Source organism: Pseudopipra pipra, chromosome 2, assembly GCF_036250125.1.
Source record: "Pseudopipra pipra isolate bDixPip1 chromosome 2, bDixPip1.hap1, whole genome shotgun sequence".
NCBI lineage: Eukaryota > Metazoa > Chordata > Aves > Passeriformes > Pipridae > Pseudopipra > Pseudopipra pipra.
The window spans coordinates 43,844,679-43,862,351 of NC_087550.1; the positions used below are offsets into that span (position 1 = coordinate 43,844,679).

Below are 17,673 nucleotides of genomic sequence, written 5' to 3' on the forward strand. Positions count from 1 at the left end.
CACCTTCTTGATCAGTTTTTACTGAATATGTATGACAATTTGTTCTTTCTCAGTGGTAAAATCCAATCCATTGAATAAAGCATTTTAACTTTAAGATTTAAATGAGAAGCAAAATAGCTTAGAATAGCTCTTCCAGGTAAGATGGAGAAGTGTGTGAATGGGACTTTGAATGGGATTTCTTTACTCTGCTGATTAATGTTGGGAGACTCCATGGACAATATGTGAACGTCACCAAGATTTTTATCAGGTTTCGGAAAGGTAGGAAAACTTCAAATGACTAAGTAGGCTTCTGGACTAGAATGAGCTGGTTGTAAAAGACATTTTCCCCAGAAGATGGCCTGTGAAACATTTCTGGACATTTTGCTGCCTCTTGCTAAACGCGTTTGCTGATCTATCCCTGGTTTTATAACATTTTTAAGCCACGAATTTTTTGGGAAAGAGCTTACTACTTGTTTTATTAAAGCACTACAACATGTTGGTTTTCTGAGCTTGGTTGGTTTATTGCTTGCTTTTTTTGAAATGTGTATATGTTGACCCTATGAATTCTGTAGTTGTACTAAGTCTCTTCCAAACGATACAAAACCAGAAGTTCAAATTGAGATTTGGGGAAACATGATTGGAAGAATAATAGAAAAACCTTTCATGACATTTTTTTTATATATGTAGGTCAAATTGAAAGAGCACTACCAAAGGCCTGGTGGTGAGAAATCCAGAAATGCCAAAGCCTGAGAAATACAAGATTGCAGAGATTCGGGATTAGTGTTAATAACTTTTTTATTTGTATCAGCTAGTGTGGGGACTGATGACACCTGAAGGTATTCTGGTAAAGCTGAGTGGTAGGGTAAAATGAAAAGTGGATCTTGAATGCTTAAAGAGAAAGTAAATGTTTTAACTTTTCTGTTGAACTGGGATGTCAAATGAGTCAAATCGAAATATTTAAAACTCTTGAGATTCATTTCGCCTGGCTTTAGATGTCCTCTGTAGGTTAGTCTACCTGAGCATTCGTTTATAGCTGGTAGAGAGGAATAAGCACTTCTATGATGCCTCCTGACACAGATGCCTTAAAACCCCTTTGGGGTGGATGAATGATGGTTTCTTTGCACTGCAGAGGTAGCCTCTGTGATGTGACCTAGCTTGGACACCTGCAGTAGGGACACTTAATGGGACAGAGGAATGTCATTCTTACTTTCCTAAACAAGGAATTTTAAATCAAAGTGCCTGAGGAAGTCACTTGGGAGCTCTGTGAATAAAATGTTCAATGTTCAAGGGACTCTTTTAAAAACTGTTTTTGATGTTTAGATATCCCAGGTTTTTGTAGTGCACAAAGAATTACGTGTAGCAATGTGGAATGTCGGTGTAAGCCTCATCTGAGCACTGCATAAACCAGAGATACTGGTGACTTATCATGATTATGTTCAACTGCCATGGGAAGTTGCAGTTACACTAGTTTGTATCGGAAGTGACAGAGCAGCTGCATGGGGGAGGATGAGAGTAGGAGGAAGCTAGCATCATCTTACTTGGAATGAAAACAGTGACAAACCTCTGTTTCTGGCTTTGACTTTTTTAAGATCTCTTAAAAGACAGAGAAAGACCATTCTGAATTGAACAAAAGCAAATAATGATAAAGTTTCAAAATAGCACAAGAATAAAATCAAACACACACTGTTAGTATTACAGATTAAAAAAATAATTTAAAAAATTTTAATTGCCATATAATTACCCTTTAAAGTCATTTTTGTTGAGGTTTTAATTTATGGATAGCAGAGTAGTGTCATTCTTGCAGAGAAACTGTATATACATTGTTTTTTTTTTTTTTTTTTAAAGCTTGAAGTATGGACAAGTGGTTTATCACGGAAGTGTCTGTCCTTAATAAAGTTTAAGTATGAATGTTCAGACATACTATGCAAATGTGCCCCAGTAGTCTGACGTATGAATGTGAAAAACCCAATAAAATTAATGCAAATGAAATCCTGGCCTTGGATCCTTATCTGGAATGCTGGATTTCTCAGAGGCGTGGGTCATGTGCTGTCTAACCTGTCTATTGCAAGCTGCCAAATTCTTGACATTTGTAATGTAAGAAATAAATGTCCTACTGGAATGGATCTGATAGCAGTGAAACAGCACAGCTATGCACAGAAGTTCAGATAGGATGTAGTCTACTGTGTGGAGGGCATCAGGTCTAAGTCGTCGTGTCCTCTAAGCTTACTGATTTACTTCAAGGTGCTTTTACTTTTTTTTAAAAAAAAAGAGGAAAAAACAAAATTCTTGATTACTAATTGCTTCAACAAACTTCATGTTTCATGTGGTAGGACATGGTTCTTCTGCTCTTGCTTGGGAAGACAGCATGAATCATATTAGGGCTTTTTTGAAACCTTTGCAGTTATTCTCATGGACTGATGCTACCTTTTGGCATTTCTTGTAATTTTAGTATTTAATATATCAGTTCAGTCAGTTTTGAAAAACAGTTTAAAAAGAGAATCTGTTTTTCTTGCTAGTTTGAGTGTTATTGTGGCACTGAAGAGATATCTATCCATTAAATTCTTCATCACACCCAGAGGGACATGCAGGGTGTTACAGCCTGAGATTCCAGTCACACCTTGTTACTTCTGAATTTTGTCAAAATAGCACATCAGTTAAATTGTGTACATTTTAATACTTATCCAAGAAACAGATCAATAAATCAAAATTTAAATGTGGTAAATTCATAGAGCATTGTACTTTTTGCTTACATATTTCTAGTACTTGTACAATAATCTCTGGTGGTTTTGGGGACCTGTAGCTCCTATTCTAATGAAGCTGTAATGCGTTTCTGATGCCCAACTGTAACATTTTCCATAATAGTATAAGTTAATGCATGTAATATTTTTGCAATGTTCAGTTATTTAAAAAAATCCTTAAAAGTGATATCAAAAGAGCAAATATAGCAGGGGACAACAGCAATTGATAAAAGAGCAGGAAACTAGTTCAGACTGACTGAACTTGTTCTCCTTTAGCTCCAGTGTGTGTGCACAGACTGACCAAGTCTTAGGAGAACTGAATAAAATCCAAATGAGATGACAGTATTTTAGACAGAGATTGAAGTGAACATACTGAAATCAAACAAAAAAAAATCAAAGAAAATAATTTCTCTTCTTGTAAAGTAGGACAACTCTTCTATGCATTTGTTTGGTAGTTCATTCTCAGTTATAGAACTTGATACATGTGCAAAAGTTGTGTTCTTTCTGCCCTTTATCACTGGTTAATTTCTAGACCATGTATATCAAATATATACTAGTAAAGTAAGTGGATGGCTTTATGGGTTATCCAACAGACGATGAGATTTCAACCCTCATGAAAGTAGTGGCAAGTAGTGACTCATGTAGTTAGGTCTTCAGATCTGCAAATCTCAGATTCACAGGAAGGATACTTCTTGTTTAATCTGCTCTTTTCCATCTGTCACTGCAGAGAAAAAAGAGGCTTTCATTGATTTTTGTCACTTGCTAGACAACAAAAGATAAATGAGATCTGTCAAATTGGAAGCCTTTTTCTAAACATTCTAGTTATCTTTGTAAAAATGATTAATAATTTAATGTGAGCAAAGAAAGAAGTGCTTTATTCCACACTTCAATCTTGGTAGCGGTGTAATGGATTGAGCTCACACTTTCCATAGCTAAAATTAATTGAAAGACATAATCAGGAAGGAAACTTTACCCAGAAAATTTAGCACTTGGAAAAATAAGCAAATGAAAATTTAGTTCTGTATTGCAGTATTGGGCAGCTTGAAAAGTACATCTTAGCTCTACATATCTTAAAATTAGTAGTTTTTATTTCAGTTTACTGAGGAGAAAATAATGAATTTATTACATTGCTTAATTTACTGACTCATATTTTCACCTTTGGAAGTGTTTTTTTTTCTCTTAGAACCATTTAGAGAGTCCCCATAAGAAATCAATGCTCCTGACTGTTGGGTCTTTCCTGAGATGAACAAGAAATAGATTTTTTTTTTTTTTTGAATTCTGCATGAATTATTAATACATTAATTTTCTCTAACAGATGCCTGTACATAGCAGAACAAAGATGTGATTATAGTATGTGTTAATACAACCTTCTGAGCTTAACTTGTTGTTATTATGAATGTTTGATGGTTTAAGCATCATGGTAGGAGTTTTGGCATGTGTTAGAAATTAGGTTATGAACAAGAGAAATCCAAGAACATTTTCTGATACTTAAAATATTCCAGAATTTATGCTGCTGATGATAGGTAGAAATAGACTGTGTAAAAGAAACATGAGAAGAATAAGAATCTTTCCTTTTGGGAAGGATGGAGGGGGAAATGCAATACAAGACTAAGTTATTCTGGTATGCAGCGCTTCCAGTTTTCTTGGTGAAAGTCTGGGATTAATTGAAACTTCAACCTTGGACTGGTCTTAGTAGATGTTGTATAGTGAATTTATGTTGGTCAGCTGAGTTGCATTAATTGACTGTGTGCATGTGATGAATTGATGGTAAATGCAAGGTAATATGAATCATCTTAGGCCACAGTGAAAGGCAGTTATATTGAGTTGAATCAGTTTCTTTCTTTCTGAGATTAAGTCAGGACACTTCAGATTGATAGCAACACAGTCTATTCTTTCTCCCAGAAGAGCTGGGAGAAAAAAGTAAAATCGAATCAGTGATATTTCCTTCTGACTAATTTGTTGTATTTTCTTTCTAAGGATAGATAACATGACATACTTCTGGGAAATTCAGCCAATTAATGTGCATATAATGAAATTTGAGTATTTGAAGTTGCATCACTTCTACAGTAGTGATAAATTTTGGCTGATGGGTATTGTGTAAAAGAATTTTGGTCTGAAATCGATGTTAGACCACCTAACACCTAATGGTGAAATTCCATTTTGTGTTTAGAGCAACAGTATAATGTTTGTTTCTTGTGTTGGTAATTGAATGGTTTCTTTTTTTGTTGAATAATTTTATTTTTCTTTCAGTGTTTTGTATCCTACTTGCGTTCAGTTTATTTAATGAAGAACAAGGAAGTATTTGATGTTTTCAAATTGCCTCTAGCAGAATATGCCCTGTAAGTATGGCCAACTTGGAATATGAAAAGTGTATAGTGAAAAGTTTTGCAGTATATGATAGCTTTAAATACCTGTTTTGACTATGTCAGCACACAGAATTGGACAGTCTTGTGATATATTTTGTTTCACATTTATGCCATCCTTTCAAAGGACATTCTAAATAGATTTTATGTGTAAAACCAGTATATCGCTATAGAGAGAAATAATGGTCCTGTTTCTAGCCAGGACAGGGTTAATTTTTTTTAGTAGCCTGGAGAGGACATGGCCAGGACAGGGAGGTTTTCCAGTACCACCTCAGGTCGTTGCTGGGGGTGGGGTGAAGGGACTCTATTGTGTGGAGAAGGGATTCATTCTGGGTGTGTTGGGGGGGAGCTGTCCAGTTTTATAACTTATTGCTGGCTCCACAGTGAGCATTTCTGCATGTCAGTTACTCTACTTTTTGTACACTTCTGTTATTAATGGTGTTGCTGTTTCTGTTCGTTTTCTTGTCTCATTGCTGTTTCCAGTAAATTGGTTTTACCTCAACCCGTGATCTTTACCTTTTGTGCCTCCAATTCTCCTCTCCAGCCACTCACAGGAGGGAGGGGTGAAAAGGAGAGAGGAGTACTTTTGAAGGACAAGATAGAGAACCATGTTTTGGTTTTTTCCGCTGAGATTTGCCCTTCAGCCTCATAGCTAAATGCCAACCTGTAAACTGTATTATTTAAAAAGAAATTGGAGTATCCCAAGATATATTGCAGTCTTATTTTGGTTGTGATTGAGACATTGCTCGTTGGCCATAAATTACTTTTCATAAAATTCAGTGTGTTTAGTAAAGATTAAACATCTGCACTAGACTGAATAGCATCTATTTTGCTATGTCTATTTTTGTACATTCCACATTTTGTATGGGAGGGAAATTAGTCTTGTCAGGTTGACTTTCCAAATGACAGCCACCTGAAATTGTTTTAAGATGCAAAGTTTTTGAAATCTCATGGGACATAGGATAGTCATAAGGGAGCAGTAAGGTGTTCAAAGGTACATGGTAAATTAATTTGATGTCTGTGGAGTTTCATACAGAGAAGGCTAAAGTTTTCAAACTTGTCAGTACATGGCATAATGAACTAAAATGTGACAAATTGCTAGACTGAGGAACACCTGGTCTTCCTGTGCTGTGCTGCCATTAACATGATTATGTTTTTTAAGATACATAAGCCTATTATAAAAGATGCTTTTTAACTTTACAGGCTGAGAAATTTTAAAAAAGAACTAGCATAAACTTGAAAGATTTCACTGTGCATTGCCTGCCCTTCTTCACTTGTGTCATTTGTCAGCATCTTTAAAATCTTCCTATAGGTCTTACTGTGCTGAATGTAAGGGATAGTGGTAGAAGATTAGGGCTAAGGGGGATGACCACACAAATTTAACCAGTGTAAGAAACCATCTGGCAGATGGTAGTAATGCTGAATTTTCGGAATCTCAGTGCATCCTTTTGGATTTCAGCATGGTGTGGCATCTAGTATCTGATACTGATGTAGACAGAGTAGTCTACAGTTCTGTTCTTCTGGGGTCTCTGTGCCAGGATTTGGTCCTTCATCAAAATGATTTCTAGTCCCAGCTTTGCAAAGCTACTAATAAGTCATTCCTATATTAAAATGCAGGAAACCAGTTAGCTGTTTGGAGAGAGTAGGAGAGGTTTAGTCAAGGTTATGAAATATATGGAAGTGTAATCAAAAGGTCAGAAGATGAATCTGGGAGGTAATTCTGAGATTCTGTTTTAGTTTCTTGACACTTTTCTTCCCTTCTCTCCAGACTGTTAGTCAGCCTAAATACACCCTGCAGTTCCCTGGCTTTCAATTCAGTGCACATCCACTGATATATAGATCAGTCAGCTTAATTTATATGAAAGTCCCTCAAAGTCTGGTATGTTTGAATTCTGCATTTAGAAACAATCTTGTTTTACATTCTGCAAAACAAACTTATGGCAAAACCTGGAATGGTAATCCTTTCTTCCTTTTTCGTTCCTTGTGGATTTTCCAAAAAGTATTTCATCCTTTCTGTCTAGATTTATTGCTAGTGTGATACGTGTTACTCCACTAAAAATCCTGCAGAGAAAATAGGCTGCTTAATGCCCCTGTCAGGTTTGCATTTCAGGCTGTTTTCCACTTTCCCCGTTGCTCTCTTGCCTGGCTTGTCTGTGCACTAACATTCTCTTAAGCTCTGTTGATTAAATCTGCAGAAAAGCAGTAGTCTTTTTCACTTTTATATGTTTTACATATATATATATATATATATATAAACCAATTTGTATAAAAAACAAAATGTGTGTGCATGTCTGTATGTGCATATAGACATATACAGACATATACGTACTAGTGATCAAGCACCTTTAAGCTATGCTACATTATTATTCTCTCCAGTATCCTCTCATTAGAAATTGCTGTAAAGAATAATTTGCTGCAGGAAGACTTGCACAGGCCTTGTGTTAACATAAGCAGCCTTTAAGTTTGGTGAAGGAGAAACTCTAAAAACTCATAAAAGAGAAATTTGTCTTTTTTACTTCAAAGCACACCTTTGAAAACATAAGAAAATGTAAACAAACAACAAGGCGAAGAGGAGTAATTACTTAGTCTGGCCTCCTGGATAGGAGACAAGGTAAAGAGGAGGCAGTGTTGTGAAATATTTTACTTCTCAGGCACTTTATTTTATTAAGTGCTAACGTATATACACACCATTCTCCATGGGCAGATCTTAACAGTGTGCTGGATGGACGGGTTAGTCACAGCTCTAAGGGGTTGCCAAGGAAGGTAATTTCCTCTGTGAATTTCATCATATCTTCCAGAAGGAATGCAGCATATTTTTCTCTTTTTATCCCTGTATTGGTACATAGAGAATAAATAAAGCAGGTTGAAGGCAAGTTACTGGGAAAAATACCTGATATACCCAACTTGGTACCCAGATAGTTTTGCAAGTGTTGCTTGCAGATCAGTGTTACAAAGCTGCACTGAAATGGGTGATATCAGAACATGTTATCCGTCTTTACTTCTTATGCTGTTACCTAGTTAATCTCAGCCTCATATAGTATTACTCATACGGACCGCAGCATTCCCTGCAGTCATTTGTAGAGTTTGGGCATTTCTCACTCAACTCCCTCTCAACCACCTGGAGATCTAGCTGTCCCTTCCTGAGCTTCTGTAACTACTTCTGTAAGCTTCTGCCATACAGCTCTCTGAACAAGCTGCAGTCTTCTCTTTCAAAGTCCAGGGTCATTATTCTCTTAGTCATCTTCCTAATTTCTTCTAGGATCTTGAGCTACCTTTTCTCAATCTGCAGCCAAGCTTGCTATTAAGCTTCACTCACCTTAGAAGTAAATGTATTTGCATATGCATAAGAAGCAGTTCCGGTAGAGTGCCTCTCAGAGTTGACCAAGCCAGCTAACTTGGAGAAAGGATTTTTAATGTACTCCAGAAAGCCTTGTTACTTGTGCTGTGCTGTTTTGTCCTTTGAGCAGGTGTCAGGTACCAAAAACACCAGGGCTTGCAACTGCAGTGTTGAGATTCCTTTTGCTTCTGTAAGGAAGACTTCATCTTGGTCTTTTGAGTGATTAGATTGAAACCATAACATCCTCTTTGTTCACCTTCTCTTTGGGCCTGACCCATAAGCTCTTGAATAGGCATTAGAGCTCCTTAATGTAGAGGAATAAAGCTGCCTGGTAAGTAAATAGCACAGCAAAGGCAATTTCTCTGTTCATTTTGGTTATTAATCAGACCATCTGGAAAGCCTGTTAGTTCACATTTGTGTCACTTCAGTTGATGCGATTTCTCTTGTTTTCAAATGGTTGCTCATCCTGTCTTCTGAAAACATTTTAAATGTTAAACATAGATGTAGCATATATTGCAAGGCAAGTAATACATACTTCTTCTGTTGAAATAGCTTCTGGGAGTATTTAACCTTTTTCAAGCTATTTTAAATCTTTGTCTGAACCTGTTCTACAGTAAAAGTAATCACTGGGCTGTGTTTTTATGTGTTCAAATAATTCTGAAGAAGTTCACTAATGGAATATGTCTTATATTTAGTAAATGTAGTAGCTTAATATTAGGGTGAATCACTAACTTGTCTAAAACTGTTGTGCAGCAGTTCAGCAGAAGTGACCTCAGATTCTTTACAGCTGGCTCATATTTCAAAAAGGACTAGCAATCTTCTAGGTACAGATTAGGAAGATTTGTGACACTTAAATCTTTAAAGATTGGACTGGTCTTACATTTCTGGTTTAATTTGTTTTGTGCAAGGACAGATTTTGCTTTGATTGTCTTAAGATTCAGTCTTTAAGGAGTTAAGAGAGATGGCCAGCTTTTCTCTCATCCAAATAGAGACATAGTGAACTTATCATGTTAATGTAAACACACTCAAGGTCTTTGATAAGCACAATTAACAAACCATAGAAAAGGCAGTATTTTAAGTGTGTTACACTATTTATTTAAATTATTTAAAAAAATGTTTATTAATGTTTGATCCTCCTTATTCAATAGAAACAAAAGTAGTATTCTCCTTAAAGCCATACAGGGTTATTTCTTTGCAATTTTACTCTTTTAACATATTTCCTGAAATCCCTGTGAACTTACTTACTTACTTGAGTACTTAACAGAGGTACTTGAGCATTGTATGCCATTTGTTTAGTTACGTCTATTCATTCCCTAATTAATGTTAGAGAATGCTGATGTCTGGCCACCTCAGTTTCACTTGATGAGTAGAAATGTGATTTATAGTAGCAAAATAATCCATTGGTTTCAGTATTGCTTTTAGAAGCTGATTTAAAATATCTTTCTGGAAGAGCTTGCTCTCAAGAAGTCGTTGCATTTCACACCACAATATGAAACAGGATTGTCACTTGGTTTGTCAGCTGAATTTGTGTTGCCATTTAAAGGCTGCCATAGTCTGAGGACTACATTGTTGTGTTAGTATGTTTTTAGTGTTGTCTGTTAGAATTTATGAAATCTCACTAAACAACCTACCCGTTTTTTGTCTATATTTATCAGAAAACCATGCACCCTTCTTATTCCAGATGAGTGTGTGAAACGCTAGTGCTAAAATCAAAAAATAACTGTAACTTCAGTTAGAGTAGTATTGTAGTCTGAGTGGCATCTAATGAATTATTGTAAACTAATATTGCCCTTTCTAGTTTATGAAAAGAAAAGCTGGTTCATGTATTGAGTTTTTTTAGTATGAATGAGCTATAGATTTGGCAAGTGATTAAGAACTAATTTCTAAAGAAACCATCAAATCTTACAAAAAGCTTCTGAGGAAGCTTTTAGTAGTAGTAGAATGTGTTTGTCCCAGGTTGTTCTCCACTTGGAAGATACTGTGAAAAAGAGGCAGTAATGAGCCTAAATCCTGACATTTCTTTGAGAAGCTATGTAATTAAAAGTATTTGGGGATTATTGCATGCACTTTGTCTAAGCTTATCTACTATTACTTTCGTACCAAATAAAATTGACCTTAATGCCTTCTGTCTCCCTTGTGTCTGAGGTCTGTATTGTTTTGGTTCAGAAGTAATTTGAATTCTGATTGCACTGGTCTTTTTTGGTAGGGTTGCTAAGCAGTGTAGAAAAATTTGCCAACACTAACTGATAATTAATTTTATTTAGTTATTAAGTAAGACATCAGTGCAGTACAGCAGTATGGCAAATGGAATTTCATGCTTGAGTGAAAAAAAACCTATGGTGAAGTCTCGTCCACATCATGGGCTGCTCTTCCTGTCTGTTTTGTAACTTTTGCTGTGGAGAGAATAGTTTCTTCACCTTGTCAAACCCTGATCTTTGATGCAGCTCTGGAGGCGTAGAAGAAAAGCTCTGAGAGAATTGGAGTTTTCAGCTCTGTGTACATTGTGCCTGTCTGCAGGAGAAAGAGAAGCGAACGCTGATTGCGAAATCTGGAAGAGCAAAAAAGCGTTTCTCTTGCAAAGGATTTGCCTCTTGCAACTTCGATCCCCTTGCTGAAGAGATTGAATGCAGCAATCTCTTGATGTGTGTTTTACTGTGCCTGGTGTTAAGGCCCAGTTCCATGTTCGAACGGCCTCCAGCTGCTGCAGTGAAGCATTCCATCTGCTTTGGTTATTTCCATTACACTTAGTCAATAGGCCAAACTTTAACACATCCTTTCATTGCAAAGGTAGGTAGTGTTTGCTGTCAAACACTAGAACAAGTTGAAGATCGTTTTTCTAATTTCAGTTCCCAAAACTCTTAGCAGTGCACTGCAAGTAAATGTGCAAAATACACTGCATAAAAATTTCCTTTTTTTTTCATAAAACTCTGTTTTCTTTGTTACTGCTGTTAATTGCAGTGGAATAAGAGTGCTGAATAATCAAAAATACTAAACCAAAATTTTTACATTAAAAATAAACTTTATTTGTTGAAAGACTTGTTCCTTATCCTAACAGTGTGGGTTGCGTTTCATGTGCATGCCCACTTTTCAGTGTTTTAACCTGTGGTTGGTACCAAAAGTGCACTGTTTAACCACAGCCGTGGTTGCATTTGGGTTTTTTTTTGTTTGTTACTTAAGCAGGGTGCCCCTCTGTTTGACTACTCTGTCCCACTGGCCATCATTAACAGTTCAAGGCTCTCCAGGGCCTACAGTCCACTCTTGCTGCTCTGCAGTACCTTTTTGATGCTTCATGAGCTGGTTATAATGACTCTTCTGCCAGGGAGTATGGATTTGATTTTTCTCCTATGCTATAACTCAGGTTTCTTTACTCAGAGCTGTGTGGTGAAAAGAAGAAATAATGCTATCTACTTGAAGCAAGCAGCATTGTGAGGAGAGGTGGTGTATAGCTGTGTGTATTCTGAATTGAAAGAGGCTAGTCTTTTATATGTGTGTGTGCATGTGTAAATATGTAGCCAATGTAGCTGGTTAAATCCTTTATTCCTTTGCTAAGTGTATGTACAAGCCCCAGGTAATACTAATGCTATCTGTTCTGTATGATGTGTTTTTAAATGTAGCTGTGGTCTCTGTGTGTTCCTTGTACAGTACCAGTGTCCCCTCACATTTTTTTATTCACCTAATATGACAGCTCATGAATTCTGAAAGAGACTTTAAATATTGCTTTTTCTCAATTTAGATTTGACAGTCAGGTGTAATAATAGTGGGCAATTACAAAGTTTACTGAAGTCAGACGAACTGTTCGAGACAGGGAATCTGTTCCCATGCAATGCTCTCCAATATGGTTGATAGACAGGATTTCTGTTTTTTGCCCTATTTTTGTCCCTTCATCTAATGAGTATTTGTGTAACTTTGAATTGTCATAACCAACTGGATAAAAGAATAGTTTTGTTGGCACTACTAGTTACATTTGCCATGAAGGTAAGACCTTGCAGCAGAGTGGTGCAAGCAGGTGAAATTGCCTTTAAGGGAGAAATGTCTCTCCCTCAACTTTTTCTGCCGTTAGTCTTTTATCCATACTGTGTTTGTTCTTCTAATCTCTCAGTCACTGTGAGATGGTGGGGATAATGTTCTGAGTGCACTACCAGCAGTGAAGCACACTGACAGGTCAGTGCTAGCTCAGTCCTTGGTATGGTATCCGTGTATCTTCAATACCAAATTACATTGGTGTTTCTTCCACCACATTTTACTGTGAATCATAGGTAATTGGGTCATATCTACAACTTTGCAGCTTCTTAGTTTGCTTTTCTTCCTGGGAGGTTTTTAACTCTTCTTGATAGTTCTCAATTACTTCATATTCCTTCCTCTCCCAATATTCACTTGTATTTTTCAAGCTGGATTTTTGTAAATGTGTTGATCAAAATGAATTATCGTAATTGAAATTTAATTACTTGAGCCATCAATGACGGATTCTAATTTAGTAAAATTTTGTGTATCTACCTTTTAAATTAATTTATTTGTTTAATTTCATGCTTTAGGTCACTTGGTCTTGCAATGGCACCTCGTGTGAGGTTTCTTCAAAGAGTTCGGAAACAGCTATGTGCAAATGAGGCAGCCAATGGGACAGATGAGACAGAACAAAATGAAAATATCCTCTCCTCAATAAAAGGAGTGGAGAAACGTGGAACTAATTTGAGTGGAAAAACATCTGTTGACAAAACAAAGGAAAATGAGAGAAGGAAAGAAATAGAGGAATGTTCTTCCAGTGAAGATGCCGAGGAGAGTGGTGAGTCTGAGGATGAGTTGAAAGAACTATCTGAGGAGGAAGAGGCAGAAAAAGAAGGTCCTATACCAAGCAGGGTACCAAACTCAGACTCCGCACAGTTCTTTGAAGATGATGATGACGATGACGATGATGATACTAAAGGTCTTGATTTGCTGACAGTGAAACAACGGGATGTTTTTGGTGTTGAAAGTAAAGATAATCCAGCACCGGTAAGTGCACTTTACAGTAAGGCTCGTGGATCATAATGATTTTATATAGGGCATGCTCCAAGGAAGGAGGAGAAAGAGAAAATTCTGCCCTTAGTAGAATACTTACTTGAAGTCAGATGTGTTGTGTATGTGTATCAGGGGTCATAAATACTCCCAAAAAGATAAGTGGTGTGACTTAAGCTTTTATCATTTTATGCAGTTAGTTAGCATAAAGTAATTTTATTTGCTATACTGAATATCCTTGTACTTGCTTTAGTTTATGAATAATAGGAGTTGAATACCTGGGAAATTTTGACAGTTTTAATTCTTATCACTTACTAATTTGCTTGTACCTCTCTAAATAGCTGCCACTTTCAGTCGTAATTTTGATGCTGAACTGCAGTTTATAGCACTGGGAACAGAATTGCAATACATAATGAGCCATTTCTCGATAGAAATCATAACAAAATGATCTTTAAAAAAATGTAACTTTCAAACATTTTTACTTTCAAAAGGACTTTTGCAATTAAGAATTGAGCCAGTATCAGAGAGAGTGCAAAGCATGGTTATAAAGGCTTATTGAAAGTATTCATGTTAATCTTTCATTTCCCTGGAGAGTAGCTTTATAGTTCGGATATTTCTGTCCTTGGTGTTCTGAGAAATGTTGCTTTCATTTAATCTTTAAATACAGTGTTAGAGTAAGGGTGGTTTTGTGTGGGTTTTTTTTATTATTATTATTATTTCTGTAGAGCACATTTGGTATTTGCATATTGTGATTCTTTTTCTTTTGGTGCATCCTTTGCTATCTCACAGCTATATTTCTGTAGAAAAAAGATACAAGTGAAATAGTCATCTGGTTCATCAAGACGTTTTTCTGAACTTATATGCATGTAAGGGGAGCCTCCCGTTAAGCAAAGTATTTATTTTTCCAACTGGTATTTTAAATTTTTTTTTTGGTGCTATTACTTAACAGCACAGGGCATTTGTCATGACCTTAATGCTAATCAGCCCACTAGCTGCATTTATAACCAACATCTTTCCTTTAGTATGTAGCAAAGTGTATGAACTAGTTTTATCAGCTGTCTTTGTGAAAGATGAGCAGTTGTGCAGTAATCTGACCACTGCCTGCACTCTCTTCTCTGCTGTGAGGAGACTGCTGCAGGTTGCCATCTTGTCTGAGAACTCTGGAAACAGGGATGGTCCTGGAATGAACTTTCTGTTCCTGTTATTCTAGGCCAGAGTGGTTCTGCCCAGGCACAGTCACTGCCAGGCAGTAGCTTATATTTATTAATAAATTTCAGTTTCATGTGGAAAAGAAATTGCTATTTTAAAAACAAAGTGAAGTAAAAGATTTCTGCCTTATTTAAAGAATGGTGTTCCCACAGCTTTCTTATTGCTTCTACAATTTTGCATGCTGAAATATACAGACAATTTCATGCTGGTTTTGTATATATTGCAAAGTTTTGTTCAGGAAATGGTAAAAGGTGAAACTTTGAGGTAAAAGAATAAACAAAAGAAATTGTATGAAAAATACAAGTGATTTAGAAAGTAATTTGTAGCCTCACTGGATAACCTTTCAACAGTTTTCCAGCATTAAACATTTATAGGTTAGTTTATTTCAGGCAAGTCAGACATTATTTTTTGTGATTCAGTGTTTATAAACTGCAGTGAGTGTTAGTGGTTTGTACTTGGTGTGCAAGTGTGGAAGACCTGAAGCATCCTGTACTTGGGGGCATAATAATGAAATATTTAGTTACTCTTCTAAGCAGCTCTGACCAAAAAAATGAAAAGTTTCAAGATCTGTATCATTAAGAACTTAAATTATATTTAAATCATCTCCTGCAGAAATGCTTATGGTAGTGAAATATGTAATTTTTAGAAAGTAGAAATGCAGAGCATGCTCTGCATAACTGTGGGAGAGAGTCTTGATCAATGCATACAGTAGTGTGGGGTTTATTACCATAGTTACTGTGAAAATTGTTGATAAATTGTGGAATGCTTTAAATGTAAGGATTCTATTTTTAGTAAGAATAAGAGAATGTAGGTTTCTGTCAGTAACCATACTAACTTTTAATGTTTTATTATACAAATGCACATAGCAGACATTACATAGAAAAACTCAGACATTTTGCATTTTTTATTTCACATGTATATCTAAACACCTTATTTTGTGGATCTTGAAACCAAATTGGTAATGTGCAACAGTTTTTATATTTTTTTCCCATTTGTATATTTTTCTGGATAGAAGTTTTTAAGTATGAACATACAGTGTATATTCTGCTACATTGGTTAGAGGAGTTTTTTGAAAAATTTATTCTGTGTGTTAAGTAAGGTGGGAGTCCTGTGCAAACATTGGTATGTGGTCATCTAACTGGAGGATTATGAGTAAGCCCACAAAGATTGAATTCAGTTTGCCTTTATACTTTTAATATGTGTGATTGATTTTGCAATTTCACTATTCTTGTGTTAGGCTTCTTTTGGCAGCAAAATAGTCCCACTTGCTGTGATCACTGCGCTTCAGGATATGTTTTGTAAATGGAAACATTATGTTCAGTTTTAATTTTTGAGTAGCTGTTGTTAAAGACGCCATTGGTTTCTCATCCTTGTGTCTACCCTAGTCCCTCCAATGGAAGAAGGAGCAAGAGGAGGTGTTAGGCTGGCTCCAAATATTCTGTGTGGTGTTGTAGTGCCCGGACCTTTGATTACAAGGTGGAGTTGGCTCATCCATCTTTGTAACAAGGAAAAGGAACTAGTCAAAGGAGCAGGGTTTATTTAAACTGATGATGGAGTGGAAGGGGATTTGTGGGATTTTCATAAAACATTTTTGTTGTTGTTGTTGTATGTGCGTGGTACCCAACCTAACAGTGAAAGGTAGATCATAATGTGAAGTGGGACACATCCAGTATTAATCCTTCTAACAGTGTTAATCCTTCTAACTGCTCAATTCCACTTATTCCCTTTCTTATGTGGCCCTTGGCCACATGTGTACTCTGTCTCCATCATTTTGTGACAACAGATAAAAAAGAAAAGTTTGTTCTCTGCATTGCTGTATAAAAGGAGAAGCCTTGGATAAGGTGAAAGACCTTGGCAGATGTTGCAATTTTGTTATGAGCTTCTGAGCTCATTTTTTAAGAGGTACTCACTGGCTGCTCAATTTATGAATTTTACTTAGATATATCAGGATTTTTAGCTGGTGATATAACTCATGGGACTTATTTAGAAGTATAATGCTCTTATGCATAAAAAGAAGGTCAGCTATATGCATAGAACCATTAGCAGATAGGCAGTATTTAGCTGTTGTGTTAACGTTATGGAAATTATTCTTTTAAAGTGCATTTAACACTGTTTAGCAGTATTGATGTTGCAAAGTCTGTAAGTACTCCCTGGTTACAAACTTTGTTTCCAGTGCTAATTGTATGAAATTAGTTGTTGCATTTGGCAATTCAAGGGCTATACTTGTTAAATTTTAAGCATTATTTATTTTGAGAACTAAGATTAAACCTATAATATTTTTTCTTGGTTTCATTTATACTTTGAGTCAACTTGTCAAACATATCGCATACTGTCAGACTTGTCTTCTGCTCTTGAATCTCTGTTTCAGCCTGAAAAAATGCTAAACTTAGTTCTTAAGATTGCTCTGACTTCCTCTCTGTGCCCCCATTCCTTGTTTTATGGACCCCTAAAATTTTTCAGGTGTGTTTGCTGACTGCTTGGAACACTGTAACAAGCAAAAGCATACAGGGGACTGCTTTAAGTAGCACTCACAGATTCCTTAGAGTTAATCTGGACTCTTGAAGAGCCTGCTGTTTGAATACTATGGTGGGAAGTTATTTTATGTGCCATGATTCTGTCTCAGCTACCTGGCTTGCCCTGCAATCCAATAATATTACATACAGTGAAATTTTCTTACACTTCTCAAACACATAAACACTATAAACTGACATATTATGACCTGGATACGTACATGTTTATAAAAGGAGGAAAGAAGAAACAAAGGTAAATCTCCCTAACTAGAGATTATGAGTGAGTCTATACCAAGAAGCAGAGGGCGATAGCTCTTTGTTATGTGGACTTTGCACAGTAAATGGATCAAGGAAACATAGTTTAATATGCACCAAAGTGAGGACATAATCCCCTACGGGATAGCAGGATAGAAAATACCCAAAGGAGGGAAGGAAGCAGCAAGGGAGCAAGCTGGCTGGCTCTGGTAACAGTGTTTCCCTTAGGGGTAGCCTTCTTTGCTCCTGCTGCAGCAGTGTTTTCTGTCCAAGAGAAGAAAGCTGCTCCG

The 17,673-nt window shown here is 36.4% G+C and overlaps 1 protein-coding gene across 2 annotated transcripts in view; it reads left to right on the top strand.

Annotated features, from left to right (window-relative positions):
• The window catches only part of DDX10 (DEAD-box helicase 10), a 267,544-nt gene that overhangs the window by 34,551 nt on the left and 215,320 nt on the right, over positions 1–17,673 (top strand). For both annotated transcript variants that reach the window (XM_064645252.1, XM_064645253.1), the window contains exons 12-13: positions 4,968–5,056; positions 12,950–13,406. In XM_064645252.1, the coding sequence (XP_064501322.1) occupies positions 4,968–5,056; positions 12,950–13,406 (546 nt within the window). The remainder of the gene's footprint in view (positions 1–4,967; positions 5,057–12,949; positions 13,407–17,673) is intronic.